Source organism: Mytilus edulis, chromosome 1 (genome assembly GCF_963676685.1).
Source record: "Mytilus edulis chromosome 1, xbMytEdul2.2, whole genome shotgun sequence".
Taxonomy (NCBI): Eukaryota; Metazoa; Mollusca; class Bivalvia; order Mytilida; family Mytilidae; genus Mytilus; species Mytilus edulis.
In genome coordinates this window covers 104,688,985-104,710,278 of record NC_092344.1, presented here as the reverse complement: position 1 = coordinate 104,710,278, position 21,294 = coordinate 104,688,985, and the positions used below count along the sequence as shown (strand labels likewise).

General features: G+C 32.0%; 2 protein-coding genes across 3 annotated transcripts; both read left to right on the top strand.

The window, feature by feature from the left end:
- Positions 1-3,300: 3,300 nt before the first annotated feature.
- LOC139498978 (LIM domain and actin-binding protein 1-like) lies at positions 3,301-5,259 on the top strand. The gene has a single exon (XM_071287626.1). The coding sequence runs from the start codon at positions 3,442-3,444 to the stop codon at positions 4,894-4,896; it is 1,455 nt and encodes a 484-aa protein (XP_071143727.1). The 5' UTR covers positions 3,301-3,441; the 3' UTR covers positions 4,897-5,259.
- A 9,800-nt stretch (positions 5,260-15,059) lies between these two features.
- On the top strand, positions 15,060-21,220 carry LOC139498975 (proton-coupled folate transporter-like). 2 transcript variants are annotated; one of them, XM_071287612.1, is made up of 4 exons: positions 15,060-16,167; positions 18,866-18,949; positions 19,300-19,456; positions 20,619-21,220. In XM_071287612.1, exons 1-4 carry the CDS (start codon positions 15,066-15,068, stop codon positions 20,764-20,766), a joined length of 1,491 nt encoding a protein of 496 aa, XP_071143713.1. In that variant the 5' UTR covers positions 15,060-15,065; the 3' UTR covers positions 20,767-21,220. The 2 variants fall into 2 exon arrangements, with proteins under 2 accessions (XP_071143713.1, XP_071143702.1); XM_071287601.1 differs by lacking the exon at positions 15,060-16,167 and adding an exon at positions 17,135-18,325.
- Positions 21,221-21,294: the final 74 nt, after the last annotated feature.

Genomic DNA, 21,294 nt, shown 5'->3' with positions numbered 1-21,294 from the left:
TCAATCTATTTTTAGTTATGATCAACCTGTCGATTAGATTCAGTTCATACATATCTATATCTTTAACTGCATGTCAAAAACAATTTTAAGGATCTCCGCATTATTAAAGCCCAATAAAAGGTTAGGTCAGGAAAACACTTATGACTATCCTATAATTGGAGATTGTTTTCTTTTTAAAAGACCTTCTGATTAGGGGCACTCACCCTTGAGAAATACTGTCTCATATTATTTTTTGTTAAAGACATGTTATACTATCCTTTATTCTAGTTAGGATATTTGCAAGCCCGATAATTAAAGAAAATCTGTTTCTGTAATCCGCTGGGATAGTCTCATAAAAATCATTCCACATCAACCTATTTTTATAAATGTATACTTCATTTAACATTTTTACTTATTAAACTGGTTCACCCATCACGCTCATAAGAATGTGTTACCTGATCTTTCGCAATCAGTTATAGTTTAAAATATTAACAAAATTCTACTTTTTAAAAATAATCTGAACCTTTTACAAGACTAGAAATGTACACTGTATTGTACTATTTGACACACAAACGATCAACTTTCATATATATACAATGATATATTGAAATTTGACCATGCTAATGGATTCTTTATCTTTAATGATTCGCATAGGATTATGTGGCGCGATTAGTATTTCCTTCGAAAGTACAGAATGTATATATATGCTAATACGTTAATGTGTAGTATTATTGAAGAATATAAATAATTTTGATATTGTTCTATCTGTTGATTTAACAACGGACTTTGTAGATTTTGATGTTTTTATATTTAGCATTTATGATTTATCTGCATTTATGATTTATCTGCATTTATGATTTATCTGCATTTACGATCCGATACCAGATCTTTAACGATCAGATCGCAATACTTGACTACTTATGCAAAAATAGGTCAAATCAAATAACAAATATCTCCTTACTTTCAAGATCAGCAATGTTATCATTAACCTATATACCAAACCTTTTTCGACTGTCTTTTGATAAATGTTTTTTTTTTATTGACAGATATATACAAAGAACTAAGCTTGTCTCTCTCTTTTGACTTTGTATTTTTCTGTTTTATATAAGCCATTTTTGAAAATAATAGACTTATGAAAGAAATATTTTGCACTGGGTCTAAATTAGACCAAGAGGAGCTGAAATAGCAATACTGAGCTGAAATAGCTCCACACTCATTGACTGTGAACTTAATTTACTTAACTAAATTAATGTTTTGGCTTCATCATTCATCTATAAATTTATGTAGAATATTTAATAAAGTATTTACATCTGTATTTGGTCTCATTTGCAAGAGCTCAGTCCCAGTGGAACGAAACGTTGTTCTTTCAATCGGGTGGATTGTTTAATATTTTGTCATGTATTTTATAGATGACTATACAGTGTGCCTTTTGCTCATTGTTGAAGTCCACATTGTGACCTATAGTTGCCTATTTTAACGTCAGTTAGATTCTGTGAACATTTCTCTCATTGGCATTTATACCACATCTCCTTATTTTTAGTTATTTCAAATCTTATTTTCATTTATCTAACAACTCCCAAAACGGGGAGATACTATTGTAAAAGCTTTATGCACTTCATAATATTATTACTGGAAATTGCTCAATGGCAACAATAGATTGGTCAAAAAGCTTGCTGAATAAGACTATTCAACTAAGAATCCTAAGTACTATTCCACTGATTGGTATCAATACTTGAGGGTTTCTTCATCCTTCAAATACATTAATAAAACCGCATCTCCCTTATGTGCAGCAAGTCAGGTTTTGGATCATTTAGCTGTTGCGTTTATTTAGTTTTCTATACATCAGATTCCTTAAGGTTACCAGTAAAGAAACATTTGCCATTTTTATATTTTCTGCCATTTTTTATTCGAAACAATTCGTTACTACTGGGCACAACAACGTTTGCAAGCTCATATGTTACGAGAGGAGACTCAGTACACATTCATATGTTTTTGATATTATAAAAAGGAAAACAACAAAAATACCTTACTCAAAGGAAAATTTAAAACGGAGAGTGCTTTGACGAATGAAAAATCAAACACTCAAACACTTCAATGAATTTAATAAGCTATACATTATTTGTAGTAATTACTGTCACGCATGCAGATTTATATACACCGAGCATTACACAATTATAAACCTGAATGATAAAGCATATTAAGAAATACCATATATGCACACCTTCAATTGTAAATTTTAGCTATCAAAACTTGACATTCATAGTGAATTATAGCTATGTGACATATTTGTTTACAAGGTTAAAGAAATAAGTGAATAATATCAGATTATTACATGGCATTTTTCATATCGCATGTATTATCAGCCTAAGGTTCAATATCAGCCCAAGAGCCGCATGGCTCGAGGGCTGATATTGACCGAGGGCTGATAATACATGCGATATGAAAAATGACATGTTAATGATCTTTTTATCATATGCTTCAACAGTAAAGAAAAACAACAGATTCATATATTGATCCTTCTAGGTGGTTCCCGAAAAGAAGTTGAAAGAGTAAAAAGTTCACGGACGTCGGACCCAAAATTTGATACATTCAATATGAAATCTTTCTATCATATGCCTCAATAGAGAAAAAAAAACATTTATTTTTTATAAGGGCCAATCGACAGAAAAATAATTCAACAATATACATAATGAACATTGTTTGGAAAAGTCAACTTTTTTAAAGTAACTTTTTAAGTCATGTTTCAGAAAAACTTTAAAAAATGCATTCATTTAATATTTAAAAAAAAAATTCCGGAAATTGCCGAGTACCACCGGAATGCCATGTGATAACGTTACGGAAAGGCATGTGATAACAATCGAAGCATGTGATAAACTTTTCATATCAGCCCGCTAAGCATAAATTCGAAGATTATGGAAAATACTTTAATTTAATGCTATTATCATACGGTAAAAATCATATGTTATTTAGTCTAAGTATATGATAAAAGAAATTAATGGCTTGGAAAGACAAATTAGGCATATAGTTTAATAAATTATTAGATAGTTATTATTCTATCGATAGGCAGATATATAATCAGCTAGATGGATAAGTTGATATTATGAACAGATTTAAAATCAAAGTAGTGAAATTCCTTTTAATATCAATCCTTAAAATCGCCTTTCTTTAAGATGTTGATTGTTTTCTTTAAATACACAATGCAATAATAAGAATATACGGTTTAAAAATCTCCCCCGAACAATGAAAAATAATCAGGTAATAAGTTGTTTATGATTGGTGTGAATCTGCCAAGCATGACACTGAAATCTTACCCACCGTATGTCATTTCTTACAAGTGTATATACGGCACAATAAAACGAGGACAGTAATTCGTTTAAAAGAAATACTCAGGTCTACCGCACAACACCTGTTTAAATTCTTGCCATTTATTTGACTTTTATATAAATTCCACCTGTTTTGAAAATGGATGTGAATTATAATTTAAACCAAAGTTTGAGCAGTTCTGGACATTTTAATGCTTTGCCTCAACAACAGAATGTGACTGGTACGACTTTTACACCTGAACAATTACTAGCTTTTCAACAAATGCAATTAAACGCTCAAATGGGAAATTTAACACTAACAAATGGACTTCAGCCTGATTTATATCAGAGCCAGAATGTGACATCACCCAATATTTTTCAATCAATGCCAAACTTTGTGCCAACATCTTCTGGACTTATGGCGGGAGTATTACCAATTTCACCGACATATCCGACGTCTTACATGCCATTCCCACAGTCGACAATGGACAGTTCAAACCCAGGAGTTTTCCAACAGTCAATGTTGTCAGGTCAGTCTTTTGATCCTTCTAGTAATGAATCGAAACAACAACTTACTCTTATGTTACAACTTCAGAACAATATACCATCTGCTGTAGACTTGAGAAAAACTGTTCGAAGAGATATTGAGGGCTATCAAAACTATGAAGAACCACAGTATTCTCCAAGAAGTCCACAATTCGTATCAACACCAGTGAATTTATCATCCCCCAATACACCAAACACTACCACAAGACGACAGATAATGTTGTCTGAAACCAGCAGTACGACATCATCTGGACCTGCTTCGCCGTCGTCGAGTGGAATAGGAATGCAGAACTTATCGTTCTCAGATAACAGCCCAGGACCCAACTCGCCAAAATCGCCAATTCTTGTTCGACATTTTAGTGAACCACAAACCACAAATGTTCAAAAAGTTCCAACAAGGGCTTCATCGTTGAAAATCGAAACTAAATATCCTCAAGATAAGTGCTATCGTTGTATGAAAAAGGTATACCCGATGGAAAAGATAGGACCAGTTAAAGATGTTGTATACCATAAGGGGTGCTTTACGTGCAAAACATGTGGGACAAAACTAAATTTGAAGAATTTTTGTCATAATAAAATTTACGATTTGGATATACACGTATACTGCAAATCACACTGTGACCAGGGTTCTTCACAGCCAATTCATATCGATGCCAATTCTGTTTTAATAAAAGGTGCATTATTGGCACCAAAATTAGACAAAGTTAATGAACAAATTCGTGGAAGTGAAGAAACGCACAAAGGAGGAAAATTGGATGCCAATTCAGTGAATATTCGGTCTGCACTATCGGCTTCGAAAAAAGACGATCAAACCAAGACGCGCGATACCGGAAGTCGATATCATCTAGACATGCAGTCTTTGGAAATCGCTCATGCTAGAAATGTACCTGCAACCGACCTACAAACAGGTAACAAAATCAAACAGCAAGCCTGGAAACGCAACGAACGGAAATCTGAATCGGTTCCACCAACGAATGTGGTTAGATACAGTGACACAGTACCGGAATATGATATGGAAAGTTTAAAACGACTTCAGGTAGAAAACAATCCAGATTATGATAGATTATAACGAAACTATTAAATTAGACATTTCTGTAGAATCAAAATATTACCGAAAACGGGTGCATTTAATCAGCATTATAAGTGCTTATATATGTGTGCGATAAAATAACTTTTTTCCAGTGTCATATAATATGTATCGAAATATAAAATATTTAAATTTATGCTACTATAAGGTTTATTTTATACTGACACATTTATATTTACAAACTGGCGACCTCCATCATTCTATACCATGATGAAACATACAATTGATTACACCATGTTTTTATCAGTTACATCGTGACCGGTTGACATCATAATTATATCAGATGCAAGTTTCTTTAACTGTATGTAAATTGTATGGTATACATTACAACTACATATTCAAAAAGATGCGTTGTGTTTTTATAGTATATTATTGTCCTTAGCTACGGATCTTCATCACTTGTTGAAAACCTGCCAATAGCATTCCTCCTAATTTTTTGTGGTCTTAATCCCTTTACTACATGTAAGGTCAGCCAATTTCATATAGGACAAATATTTAAATATTTTATATTATGTTCTATTTAAATATTTGATATACATAGGATTGTTTTACCAATAATATTATTGTTGTATTGGTTAAAAAGAAATACAGTGTTGAGAAACTGCGACGCATGACTAATGATACAAGAAGACGTAGTTCTGAGAAATTTATATATATAGTTCGATTTCAACAAAATTACTGAATTACCTCGTGCATTTGTACTATTTTTGATTTGCTTAATATCATCAGAAGTAAATTACTAGGGCTTTTAATATCATTTATTACATTTTACATATAACATGGTACAATGTCAGTCAGAACATAGTCTTTGTCGAAAGAAACGAGATAATATCATGACCAAAAAATAAATAAAAAAAGACGAGCAACAGTACACGAGCAAAACTTGAAATTAAGCAACACGAACCCAACGAAAAATTTATTGTTAACTCGCTTGCCCAGAAGTCAAATCGGTCCATGCCTTTTTCCTTTAATAGATCTTTAGCCACCAACTTGTTTCATTTGCCATCATACCACATCTTCTTATCACTGATCTTCTTAGTACTGATCTTCTTATTTTGATATGTACCGCAGAATTGTTGCTCGTGATTGTATGCTTAGGGTATTTTGCTTGTGAGAGAGCTCTCTTCATATCCCATTAGTTTTCCCTGGTAGAGAGTTTTTTCTCTGGTATAGAGAGTTTTTTTTCTCATTTGCGCTCTTCTAAATTTGTTTTTTTGAAAAATCAGCACTATTTGTTACATCAAAACAGAAAACACAAAAAACGAAAATGAAGTTGCAGACATCAAAACTTCTTTGCGACATGTATGCCTCCTATCATAAGAACACTAATATCTTCAAGCAATCAAACACTCAAGTTAGTACTTATAATATTGCAGTTAAATTGCCACTGAGACGAGAAATATCTTGGAAGTAATGAAAATGTATTATCGAAAAAGTAGGTTTCCATCATCTTAATATGAACATATAAATATATAGTTTTATAAGAATCCGTACTTTTGATTTATTTAAAGCAATTCCAATACCAAATTTTATTTCTCAATCAAATTCAGCATTCATGACAACACATACTTCTCGTGAAAACTTCCCAACAAATGAAAATGAGCTAAATCTCATAAATTCATGGTTATAGCCAAATAAATGTATCAATATTAAGAATTGAGAGCTTCTTTCTGTAATTTCATAGGGTTGTAAAGGAGGTGATCTTGTGCAAATTTTTAGTGGAGGCGCTTCATACAAAATATGCCTTGGTCAAAGCTTCCACACATAAATAAAATTACAAAAAAGAAGCATTCAAATCTAAAATAAGGACTTTGATAGTTAGAAATAAAATGAAGATAAAAATAGATAAGTGAGAAATGACCGAGAGCTTAAACAATAAAAATTGTCCAATTGATGAAGAAACAAATTGCCTTTTTCCTTAGGACATCCTACAAATTCATCATTTGAAAAATATTCAATTCTGACAATGTTGATCATATTTGTAATTTTGAGGTCATGAAATTAATATACACATCAGAAACTAAGGAGAGATTTAGCTTGACATGAACAAGATATATTTACTTTGAAGCTGAAAGTAGCCCATGGGTATATGTAAAGTCTATAGGGATATATCATCGAAAACAATTTACTGTAAGCTTTATATCATATTACATGACATATATATAGACATACAAAATGATACACACCCAGAATACATATAAAAAAGCTGTGTTCCATGTTCTGTTTTTAATTTATAACAAATATCAGCTAGAGTTCAAATGACGAGAATGTAAACAAGTAACAGCGACAAAAGGTCCCGACTTGAAAAATTTCGAACAAGACAACTAACGGCCTAATTTATAACAATTCAATTTACGAAAAACAGACATAAAAAGCTGAATGTGGCGGGGTTAAACATGTTAGTGAGCGTGCAACCTTCCCTTATCACGAAACAGTAGTTCAACAGCACAACAGAATACAAACTGTAAACATCAGTTGTAAATGGCTCAACTCAAAGATTTGTACGATGCACACAAAAAAACTAAACAAACAAAAATCACAACGCAACAATTCGAACGTATTTAGTATAAAGACGCGAAACGCATGGCAATGCCGAATGCCAAAATGTTAGCCACTATAGGTCACCGTACGGCATTGAAACAATGAACTAAATCCATACCACATAGCAATCTATAAAAAGGCCCGAAATAACAAATGTTAAACAAATCAAACGAGAAAAACTAACAGCCTGATTTATTTAAAAAAAAAACCCAGTAAACGACAAACAAATATGAAAATTGGCAAATCGAGGTCTGTTCTACGACAATATCGCTTTACTTCTTTATTCAATTTTGAACAATTTTTGAATCGACAAAAAAGAATTGGTTTCTCTTGCCAAATTGCAATATTAACTCTTAAAGAAAATCAATAAATTTAGGATGAGAAAAGTCCATACTCAAGTCCTTATAAAGCGTGAACTTGTTACAAAGTTTCAATAATCACGTTTCCGGGAATACATTCTCAATTCGAACTTTCAAGTCCTTACAAAGTGTGATATTGAAATCAAAATTTAATTCCTTTTGCAAAAAATGCGATACTGAACGATGAAAATGAACAAATAATTTCTAAATTCTAAGCTTATTATTCGTTGGATACCAATTTTCGTGGGTTTCTTGGGTTCAGGGAAACCACAAGTTTTAATGTTCAACGAATTACAAATTTTATATAGGCTTTTTATACAGAGATGGGAAAATCCACCAAATCAAATATCCTAAAAAAAAGTGAAACTTTTTTTTCAATCCACGAAAATTGATATCCACGAAACTAGATGAATCCACAGTAGTCACTTACAGATTAGTGTTACAGTGCTAAAACTAAAGGGAACGGGAGTCAATAATTTTGTATTCGCATTGTGTAAAGATAGTAGATTATTCCAAGGATTTGTTTAAACGGCAAGAATCCTTGATTATTCATTAGCTGTTCTATTTGTATCATTTCGTTTTTTTGAAACCAATAGTCTGAATTCTACCTTCTAAAAGTTATCAGCATTAACAATTATCATAAGTGGAAATACACACTATATAATATATGATTTTTTTTATGAAACCTCAAAATGTAATGGTTTTTCATTAGTTCATTCATTAACAATCTAGGCTTGACTTCAACTAGGTAAAAATGTGCAAAACTTCAAATCACCCATGTCAGAAATTTTTACTACATAAAGTTACCGTAGCTTCTACAAATAAATGTTTTCGCATGAATGTTTGTTCATAGAACAAAAATGCAGAATATCCGGGACAGGGGTGTTGTCACTGAGTAAATTTTCTATATTATTACATATTTAATTGTATGCAATTTAATAAAACTGCCAAAATGTAGTCTATCGTTTTCAAGTAAAAAACTAAAGTGATACTTAAATTTATCTCAATACATATAGAGTTATATTTCTGCCACAAAAAAATGTTATCGGACTATGCATTCTGAATTTGTCAATTCCCACACAGAATTAGCACATTTAGGTAACTTGAAACGACACCTATGTAATTATTTTTTTTCACCTCATACACTAATAATAAAAGTAAAATCCTCCGTATAATCGCTATGAAATTTATTTAATTAAAAGAATCACCCAAGCAAGAATACACGGTTCGCAATTTATAAAATAAACGAATGTCAGGGACCCTGGCAGATAATAATTAAATTCACGGATGGCTACCAATTAATACTTTGTATAGTGATATGACCATTTATCAACCTGTGAATCCATTTTATTGACCTTAATACGGCATTTAAAATCTCTCTGATTTAATCTTATTTAAGCTAAATTCTACGTAGATCCTTTGTTTAGCCAAACAAATTTGAATTCACTGTCATCGGCATATTGAGTATATTGTAACCACTGAAGTTCGATGTGGGTATAAGGCAGTTGTGCAGTGCTTTAGTCGGTTGTGGAACCGTTTTGGGAGGACTCAAAGAATCAGATCTACTCTAACAGCGTAGGTTTTTCTTCTAGTCCAATAAATTTATATTGACTTCACCGAAAATTATGTTTTATTGTGTTCGAAGCTATTTTATAGAATATTCTTTTAAAATGAGACGAATTGAGACCAAAAGTAAGAAAACCAAAGAAAAGGAATCTCATGAGTTCTCTAGTTTGTCTGACCCCTTGCATTCATCGTCTTACTGTCTTATTTTCTCTAAAACGCTCCTGGAAAATACTGGTTCAATTAACTTACCATAAACGGTTAATATGTTATGATGCTTCATGCAGAAAAACTCCGTTGTCCAGTAGAAAAAAATGGTCCAAAGAATAAAGCTGTATTCAAGGAGTTTGTTTTGGTTTTGGAATTCCCCAAATCGCTTATATTAAAAATTAAATTAGCAGGTTCCCAACTTCATGTTCATTAGAAGAATCTGTGCAAGTGTAGATACATTCTGTTCAGTCGTTTGGGAGGACTTGTGGTTAAAGCATAAAGAAAAGTAATGGTCCCTATGTGTCGCTGGTGACAGTCACAATGAAATTGGCACCTTCCCTTAGTTGTCAGTCCTTTTGGTCCCTCCATATTAGAGATAGTGATGCGAATAGTAAATTTGATCAAAAAGTGCCAAAATCACATATGCGTTTTTCTCCTTCGATCTTATTTCGACGTTTCGCACATACTAACTAATATTGCTTACTCGAGACACTTTATCATTAAAGAAATATAACTAAAATAATGTTCTCTGATTTCGTTATTCTCATATGATATATATAAGAGATAGGTCTGAATTTTAATCAAATTTCTATCAAAGAAAGTAAGTTACCATTGCACGGAGATCACATTACAAAATATCTCATCATACTGAATTACTTATGAAATGGCTCCCAATATATCGAATTCTCACAATGGATGGTAGTATTCATAATGCTCGAGTCCCAAGGCCAATATATTTAAAAAAAAATCTTCCCTCATCAAAATTTACTATCATTGATATTACCTCGAATGATGAAACAAAAAACAAAAAAAACAAAAAAGGGACGTACAGTGGAACTCTAAAATTCACGAGCGGATATTAAAGCAAACACATGTTATCTTTCTTAAAAGGTACGAAGTACTTCGCAGTATCAACTTAATATACGGATCCATGTCTTTAAAAGGGGAATAGGCAGTCAAGAGATTTTTAAAAGTCTATGCGGCTCCATGCCCCTTACATTAAATCCGCCACTGAACACTTTAAATGGTGTATACCATAAAAACGTAGTCGGTTACCCTATTCTTTCTGTAGTGCATGTTTGAATCACCAATTTGGGACAAAACACACATGCACAGATCGTTGATAAATTTACATCCTTGATCTTTAACACGTATTTGATCGTACTGATGCGTTCATGTTAGATTAATAATATACTCAACTGAATTTCAACATGAAAATGTTGTAAACATTACTTTTACTGACAACATATAAATAAGACAGAAGCCTTAAGGTAAACCACAATAAACGATGATTTCATTCATGTGTAAAATGTGAATTTAAACTATGCAATGCTCATGTTTCAGTTTATATGAATTCTTAAAATTATTGTAATTGATATGTTATTTGAAATTCTTTACCTGAATTAATGTTTCGTGGTTGTTATGATGGAGTTGACAGCTGAGCTATCGATGGAGTAATTGGAAACTGGCTCAAGATTGTTTTTTTTAAAAGAGTAAAGAAAACAATAGACAATTTATATTTATCTTTTTTCATTTCCACAATGTCTGTACAAATCACAAATAAACGTTGGCAACTGACAGTTCAGATAATGTGCATAAGACAATTTTAAGTTTAAATCATATTTTTCTAAATAAAAAAAATAAAAAAATAATTTGTAATTAAGAATACCGATGAAGGACTGTATAGCGCATTAAAAGGACTTTTTGGCTTGAATATATCGGACGTTTTAGTGCCATAGTATAACCAATCTGAGGCCCCTCATGGGGGGTCCTAGTAATCACATAATCACCATTTTTTTGCCAATATAATCACATAATCATTAAATATTTGCTTATCTTTAGTAATCAAATAATCATAAACTAAAAATACAGTCCTAGGTAATCAAATAATCATGAAATATTTGGCTTAATAATCAAATAATCATTAAAAAAACGGCCAAGTAATCACATAATCAAAAACCCCATGAGGGCCCTCCAATCTTAACGCAAAATATTTAACCCACTTTAGCGAAAAGTGCAATTATCAATAGATATGAGAAGATGCATGTGGTATGAGTGCCAATGAGACAATCTCCATTCAAGTCACAATTTGTAAAATTAAACCATTATAGATAAAAGGACGTTCGTCAACACGGAGCCTTGGCTCACACCGAACAGCAAGCTAAAAGGGCCCCAAAAATATCAATGTCCATTTTAGCGCAATATTGTTTTTTTTATCAATTTCAGCAAAAAGTGAAATAAATTAGTTCGCAGTAAAACAATGACTTGTGAAAAGACCACATCACCTTATTTTCATATTGGTTTCTACGTATTGCTTTATTAGTAAAACACAACTAATATAACCATATACCATGTATATGGCCTAAGTGTTGAAACGTTCTCAAAGTTCATGTGGAAAAAAATCTTCAAAGTGCAAATTATATATAATCCACGGTGATATGAAGATCTATACTGCAGCCCCTTGTCAGGAATATCGATAGCGAATTGTTTCCTTGTCACCTGTCTATTGTTAAAGGCTTTACGGTGGCTAATATCTTTGGTAAATAATGTCGATTGGCTACTATATTCAGACATGGTACAAAAGACACCACCAAATTGTCCAAATTTGTCAACATGTTTACAAGCTGTTTAAGTACTCAAAGGTTACATACTAAAAATGTAAGATCATATACACTTAGAGTGTACATGTACATTTTTATGACATATACAAATACATTAATGAATAAATAATATTTCAGAATATTTTAAAGATGCTATACACTTTGCCAAAATGTAGTGTGTTTCTTCTTTCTTTTTTTTAAATGTTAGCGATCTTGATTTTTTCAAATTGAGCAAACTCTTCTTGTTTTGATAGGGAACATTCTGTCAAACTGCATTAACAAGAACTCGTCACTATTAGATATGCGACCCTTCAACAATATTATCAGACCAGAAAAAAATCGGTTTGAATTGTTAGCTAGCAAGATGAAATTTAATACCAAACCATTATTATGTAATCCTATATTCATGTGTAAGTACTATGGAGTGATTAATGTCGTAGTTCTTATGCTATGGTTTTTGTTTAAGAAAAAGATTGATACGATACCAAAGAAAGCAACACTGATACATAAGATATTGGAAATTTAATGAAAACAAACAACAAATATGCCCGTAGCTATTTATGTAGATTTTCAATAGGTATGATACTTGGGGAATACATTAATACTTTCATCAAGTTTACCTGAAGTAATTTAACAAAATAACCTTTGCAATGATATAAATCTTTGTTTGAAGTTTATATTAAAGAGAAAATAATTAAACACAATTTTGTATACATGTGTACATGCAAACGGATATGTCTTTATGATTGAAAATAAGATAAACATATTTATCCTGTTGCTATATCTTTCCTTTTAATAAAAAAATGTCGTAAAAGTAAAAGGAATGTTCATATTAATCAGAGTTATGATCTTCTGGATCAAAGTCTTAGATATTAACGAAATTATGGTTTTATACCAAATCATTACCAAGACACTTACATACTCAACATTGTTCAACTAAATATACAAACTCTAATTCAAATCCGAAATTCAAAAACAAGCTTCAGGACTGACATTATCCAAAAATAAAAATGGGTAGTTTTTTTGCAAAAAAGTTACTTGCCAATGCAAAATGTTTATCAATAACTTTTTCAACGGTAAGCAATAATGGAAAAGACAATTTGGAATTGTAATCGTTCAACTGATAGCATGTATATTTTATTTAGCAAGAACCGATTTGTTTTATCAAAAATAATTGTACATAGATATAGGAAGATGTGGTGTGAGTGCCAATGAGACAACTCTCCATCCAAATAATAATTTATAAAGTAAACCATTATAAGTCAATGTACGGCCTTCACCACGGAGCCTTGGCTCACACCGAACAACAAGCTATAAAGGGCCCCAAAATTACAAGTGTAAAACCATTCAAACGGGGAAACCAACGGTCTAATTGTACATGTTCATTTTGAAAAAAAAGGTAGTGCGGTATTGGTCATGTCATATCGAACAAACTGGTCTATCAATTGGAAAACCAACGATCGTTCATTATCAACAACTATGAAAATTAGAAATGGCACGATTTTCAATGAGTTAACCATCAACAAAGAACGAATGACAAAGATGTAAACAGATTCAATTCACTATGCGACCTTGAACAATGAGCAAAACCACTACTATATAGAGAGTTATTGCACGTCCCAGGATAATATAGATGTGTGAAAAGATTTAAAAGAGAAAGCCAGCAACCCGATTTCATCTACACTGTATCAACTTGGTTAAGTGGTCGTTTAGCATAAACAACAGTAAGTGTACAGTTCTTTAGCTCAAACAACAGTTAACGTACAGTTCTTACGCATATACATATTTTTTTGTACACCAGTAAGCATACAGTGTTTTAGTACCAGTACATACAACATTAAGCGTATCGTTTTTTTTGTTGCGCAAAACAGTAATCATACAGATCTTTAGCACAAACAACCGTAAGAGTACAGTTCTTTAGCATAAACAACAGTAAGCGTACAGTTCTTAGCACAAACAACAGTCAGCGTACAGTTCTTAAGCACACATAACAGTAAGTGTACAGTTCTTTAGCACAAACAACAGTAGGGTACAGTTCTTTAGCACAAACAACAGTAAGCGTACAGTTCTTCAGCATAAACAACAGTAAGCGTACAATTCGTTGGCACAAACAACCATAAGTGTTCAGTTAGCACAAACAAATGAAAGCGTACAGTTTTTAGCATAAACAACAGTTAGCGTACAGATCTTTAGCACAAACTACAGTAAGCATACAGTCGTTTAGTACTAGTAAACACAACAGTAAGCGTACAGTTCTTAAGCATATAGTACATACACCAATAGGTTTACAGTTTTTTTGTGCACAAAACAGTAATCATAGAGTTCCTTAGCACAAACAACCGTAAGCGTACAGTTCTTTAGCATAAACAACAGTAATCGTACAGTTCTTTAGCACACACAACTATAAGTGTACAGTTCTTTAGCACAAACAGCCATAAGTGTACAGTTCTTTAGCACAAACAACAGTTAGCGTAAAGTTCTTTAGCACAAACAGTAAACGTACAGTTCTTCAGCACAAACAACAGTAAGCGTACAGTTCTTTAGAACAAACAACAATAAGCGTGCAGTTCTTCAGCGCAAACAACAGTAAGCGTACAATTCTTTGGAACAAACAACCATAAGTCCACAGTTCTGTAGCACAAACAACAGTAAGTGCACAGTTTTCTTTAGCATTAACAACAGCACGTGTAAAGTTTATGAAGGTCTTCATGGTTAACGTTATCTTCATTCTATTTATACGTATACAAACATACATGATAGTGTGATATAAATATTGCAAAACTGAAATTAATTTTAATCTACTGCCCAAATAAACGATTTTCACGTAATCATTGATATGAAAATAATAAATCCATGGACTGAATATTAAAAAGGTAACATGGATGAGCGTCAAAAATTGTTAACAAAAGATGCAAGAAGTAGCTGGTTTGATGTTCGTACTAAATTGTGTATATTTGTAATGATTCATGGATGTGCATTGGAAATCCAAAGTGTTACTGAAACACAATATGTGTATTCATATTTAAAGAAACACCACACAAATAAAAACACTACCTACGAATCCACGTCAAACAATTTAACCGAACAGAACTGTCCAGGAAATATGACTGGAGAGAATGATGACTATATACAAAGTTTAGCATCCGACTGGACGTGGTACATTCAACTTGTGACATATGGCATATGTTTACCGGTACTGGTAATAGCAGGTCCAATGTCCGACATTAAAGGAGCAAAAATTGTGTTAATGTATAATTTAATGATTACAATTTTATCATACGCTGCTAGAGCCTATGCAATATATGAAGATTTAAATCTTTACTGGTACGTTGGATTCAGTGCAGTGGAAGGTATATCTGGATGTCACTATGTATATCATCTAACTTGTAGTGCGGTTCTTACAAACTCTACCAAACCAAACAAAGAACGACCATTTGTACTAGCTGTTTATGACGCCATGATGGGGATAGGAATGAGTATCTCACAGATTGGAGTAGGATATGTTATCAAATTTTCAGGATATACATATCCCTATCTTGTATCAATTGGATGTCTGTGTCTTGTACTTATACTTATTATATTAACACTTGAAGACAATACCAATAAGAAAACAGTCGACGTATTATCACTCCCAAAAAATCTTTGCGTTATTTTTTCCAATAAAAATGCATTAGTGAGTAACAACATTAAGTATTTATGTGTGTATTATACCATATACCTTTTTCATCTTTTGCCACTTTCAGCAAACTCTACAATTCGACTGTTGTTTATCTTAGGACCACCATTTTGTTGGTCTTCTGTTCATATAGGATGGTTTAGTGCAGCACTTGCCACTGGTGAACTAGTAATTGGGACAGTTATTCTAAAAGGTCTGCTATCTTGTGTTAAAGGATATGCAATTGCAATGCTTGGATACACGTCTACATTGGCAAGTTTTGTGCTGTACGGATTTTGTTCAGCTGACTGGATGATATATGGTGGTGAGTTGTCTTTACACATTTCAAAACAATTTACTTATTGTAACGTTACATAAGTACATAAGTTTGGTCAAGTCGATTATTAAGTGCGGCATATGTTTCAGTTTTATCAAATAAGAATTAATCGAAAGTGATTAACCTTTATATTCAGATATTCATTGGTTACTAGCATTTCTAATATTATAAATAAAAAAGATTCACGGTATATGCCAATGATGACACAAAACAATGAAACATGAATCCAGGAAAAAGATTTATCAAAATGAGTATATCTAGAAAAATAGGTTGGAATGGTACGAAATTTCTGAAATGGCCACCGCTGTTATATAAAATGCAAAAAATGTGAAAAATAAAAAAAAATAATCAAAACTTAATTAAGCATTAAAAATTATGACTAGCAAGGCTTTGAATAAATTAATCTTAAAGACTACTGAAGATATGCCCAATACTAAAGACGAAAAAAAACAAAGAAATAAACAAATACAACCATTGACAAGTTTTCTGACCTGGTACAGACATATTAATATAATTATTAAACTAGATTTGAATACTCTTTTGATACTCAACCTAAAATATAATGGACTTGTAACGTTTATTTTTTGTATTTGTTTCACTTAAAATTATTGAGAGCACGTCTTTGTGACAAATTTGGGCCCTAGTTGTTTACAAAGTAATAAAAAATTAATAGACTGAAATCAAAAGGTATCGTTTTGGCGATACATGTAGTTCTAAACATTTATATCAGTAGGTATGCATGTACATAAAGGAAAGGACTACAACATCATGTGTTACAGTAGTTGATTACAGATATAAACATGTGCTTATTTATCAAAATATAATTATTACAATTCACAATGATATACAGAAAATAATCTACACTACACACTTTAATTTTTATCTTTTCTACACAAATACATTCTGAGTAAATTGAATATACGGATTACAAAATATAAACATACAAAATAAAAACGTCGTGCTGATTTCGAAGATGCTTGATATATTTGCCTCTGGATTTCAACAACGATCATAATTATAGTAAATATGGATGAGCAACAAATACTGATCGCGAAAATAGACAAGAAGTTATCCTGGTTTGACGCTCGTATTAAAATATGTATTTATACCATCATCTGGGGATGTTCTCTTGAAATGCTGAACATATCAGAAACGCAATACATATATTCGTACCTTAAGGCTTACTATGCATCAACTAATCACACATCGGTAGAACAATATAATAATTCGATAAAAGAGATGAGTTGCAGTAACAATTTGACATCTATAACAGACGATTACATTCAGGGATTAGCATCGGACTGGACTTGGTATATGCAACTTGTGATTTACAGTATTGGATTGCTTGTTATGTCTGTTTTAGGACCTTTGTCGGATAAAGTGGGTCGGAAACCAGTTCTTATGTACACTGTCTCTCTCTTTGCTATAACATTCGCATTGCGGACATATGCTGTGTATGCAAAACTGAATCTATACTGGTACCTTCTATTTTGCGTTGTGGAGGGTTTAGCTGGTTGCCATTATACATATGATGTTATTTGTCTTTCAATACTTAACACATGTACAAACCAAGATGAATCTAAACCATTCAATATAGCACTATTTGATACCATGATGGTAATTGGCATTTGTGTTTCTGATATAGCGACTGGTTACCTTATCAAGCTGACTGGATACACATACCCATTCCTTACAGGAACTGCGTTATTAGTTTTAATTCTTATTTTAATTATCATCACACTGAAGGAAAACTCTAAATTACCAATCAAGAAGAATCCTGTAAACATATCGTCTTCATTTATTGACGTATGTTCACTGTGTAGAAAGACAAACATATTAATGAATTCTACTAGACAATTATTTCTGATGTATATACTTGTATACTTTACAAATGAATTTCCTTATTTGGCAAACGGAGGTATAAGAACATTATATGAGCTTGGAGCTCCTCTTTGCTGGACTTCTGTCAAAGTAGGATGGTATACAGCTGCAGCATATTTTTGTGAATTTGTCATTGGAATCTTGATTCTTAAATCTTTTCTTCTTTGTATGAAGGACCATACAATAGCCTTTTTGGGATTCACTTCTTCAGTAACGTGTTACATTGTGTTTGGATTCTCGTCAACCGATTGGATGATTTACCTTGGTAAATTCTTGAGTTGTGTCTTTTAAGAATGTGTTGCTAAGAATTCTGATTTGTATATTATACAATATAGAAGAATTTAATTTCACGTTTGTTTATTTTCTTCATGGTTTAAATAGTTTTAGTATGGCTATCGATAGATCTGACTCTTGTCCATTCCAAATCATGTTTTCCTTTTGGACATTTTACAAATGTATTGCTATAAATAAGTGTTTGCCAAATACTAACATCTCAGTGTCATTAGAAAATCAGTACTATATGGTAGTGTTTATAAAAAAAATCTGTTTGTAAAGATACTTTTTGTCGATAGAGAAGAAATCAACAAACTGAACTCATGGCAGATACCAGGCTTATCATGTTGATATTGTGAAGACTCATGTTATGCCTTCAAAATACTTACACGAAATGGATTTATAATATATAGCAATGCTCGTGGGTTTGCATTGTTTAATTTGTTTGCGTGAACACGAAAAGAGTAAGATATATAATACCCATTCTTATATTGTGTTTGTAGATAAATTAAATCAATGATTTCCATTTCAGCTACTGCCATTGGTGTCATCAGAATATTACCAATACCGATAATAAAGTCAATCCTTTCTCGAATGGTCCATTCAGACAAACAAGGTAAACACTTTTCAAAATATTTCAATGAAGCATATATACAATTGAAGCATTTCTTCGTAAAATGCCTGTGCCAAGTTAGGAATATGGCAGTTTTCTTTTCCTCTTTCCGTTGATTTATAATATGAATTGGCCTTGGAGTTCGATATTTTTGTTAGAATTTTAAAATGAAATCAATATATTATTTTTCAATTTCCTTCTGAAACAAATCATATTTGTTTAAAAACACCAAAATCAAACAATTCACTTAAAAACCATTTCCTCTCTATAAAAGATTAATGGTCAGTTACTATCTTTTGATTTTAAGAAGACAGATCTATTTGCCTTTTTTACTACCATATTTTTCATTACAGGAGCACTTTTTGCTAATATATACTTACTAGAAGCTGTGTGCCGACTGGGTGGTTCCACATTATTTAACAATATATACCACCACACTCGTCCGATATTTAAAGGCATGGTATTCTTTGTTATGGCTTTATTTCCATTGTGTGCTGGTATTCTCTTAATGTGAGTAAATATTAACTAGAGATGTATTTCAATTTTCGTGCAGATTATTTCCTGTTGAATGCATACTTCAGTAAGACATTTAAAAGAGAATGCCTTATTTTGCGTTAAAGAACATTTGTTAGTATGATTTTGCCGTGAGAACAAAAAAGCTCAAACCTTATTTTACCAATTACTATCAATAAAATATAAACTACTAGGATACAAAAAAGGGACAAAAGATACCAGAGGGATAGTCAAACTCATAAATCGAAAAAAAAGCTGACAACGCTATATCTAAAAATGAAATATACAAACAGATAAACAATAGTACACACGACACAACATAGAAAACTAAAGAATAAGCAACACGAACCCCACAAAAAACCAGGAGTGATCTCAGGTACTCCGAAAGGATAGGCAGATCCTGCTCCACATATGAAATATGAATATTTAAATTTATGCAGGCACGCCGAACAGTCAATTCATTTATTGTAAAACGTCAAACAGCTGTGTGAAGTAACTGTTAGATAAACCCATTATTTTGGGGAAGTTCCTGGTGTGTAAACCCCAGGATTTGATCTTGTGTATTGGGCATGGCTGTGGTACAGTGTTAATATAGGTTAAGAAGTGGTTTCGACAGCATGATTTACTGAAGAGTAAACCAAGGAAAAATCAGTTGGACAAATTGCAGATATGCAAATCATATACGAATTATATAAATATGAAAATTATTTCAATTAATCGTAAGAAGTCTTCAACAATCGGAGATATTGATATTGTCTATTTGTGACCTAATTTGAGTTCATTAATTTGTCAATTTTGAGATATATTATTAAGATTTTACAGTCAGTTGAAAGATGGGTATAGGATGTAAATTTCTGTTTTTTTTGTTAACTATCTATATTTTCTAATTAATAACAATTTAGTTATTTCGCTTTGAATATATTTACATTCTTACTTGCCTGCTTGCAGTATTTACAAAAAAAAACGAAAAAAAAAGATATTCATAGGTTCTTTGTCTTGAATATATTACCGACTGCTTGAATTGTATATGGAGTAGTAGGTAAATAGTTTTCAAAGGTACAGGTAAAATTATCTAATAGCTGCAAATTTGTTTATAATATAAAAGGGTTATACTTATAATATCCCTTGACGTATCACGATATATTCATTTACATTTCAGGTGCGTGACATGCAGAAACACTCAATCAGATAAAATCGAGATTAAAGTTGAAGAACCAACAGTTCAGAACCGGAAAGAAAATTGCGATTGTGACGAAAATCTTGAGAAATCACAGAAGGAAGATACACTTGTTATCGCAAAAAACTAAGCAAAAGGGGCTATAATCTGTACAAAAATATACCAGATAAAAATATTCTAATCATTTTATAAAAAAAAAGCATTTATGTAAAATGAATGAAAGAAGATGTAGACATACAATATTAACAAGAGAAATGTGTCTATACTACATGTCAATGTCTAGATGGTCCGAATTACAGATCCATCATCCCTACCTTTGAATTAGCACTGTGTGTAACAAATTCTGAAGGTATTATAACATACTGATACAGACCCTGACGAGATTTCCGCTTCGATCAGTGCACTACCTTTTAATTAGCACTGTGTGTATCAAATTTTGAAGGTGTTATAACATACTGATACAGACCCAGACGAGATTTCCGCTTCGAACAGTGCATTCGTTGGGATTCTTTTTTTTTTGGACCGAACTATCAATATTTTTTAAAGCTATAATACCGGTATATATGAGTTATAATAAAATGTATCTTGACAAATCAAAATTATCATTATCTCCAATTACTTTAAGTATTGCAGTCTTTTTTTATGAAGTTCTATAGTC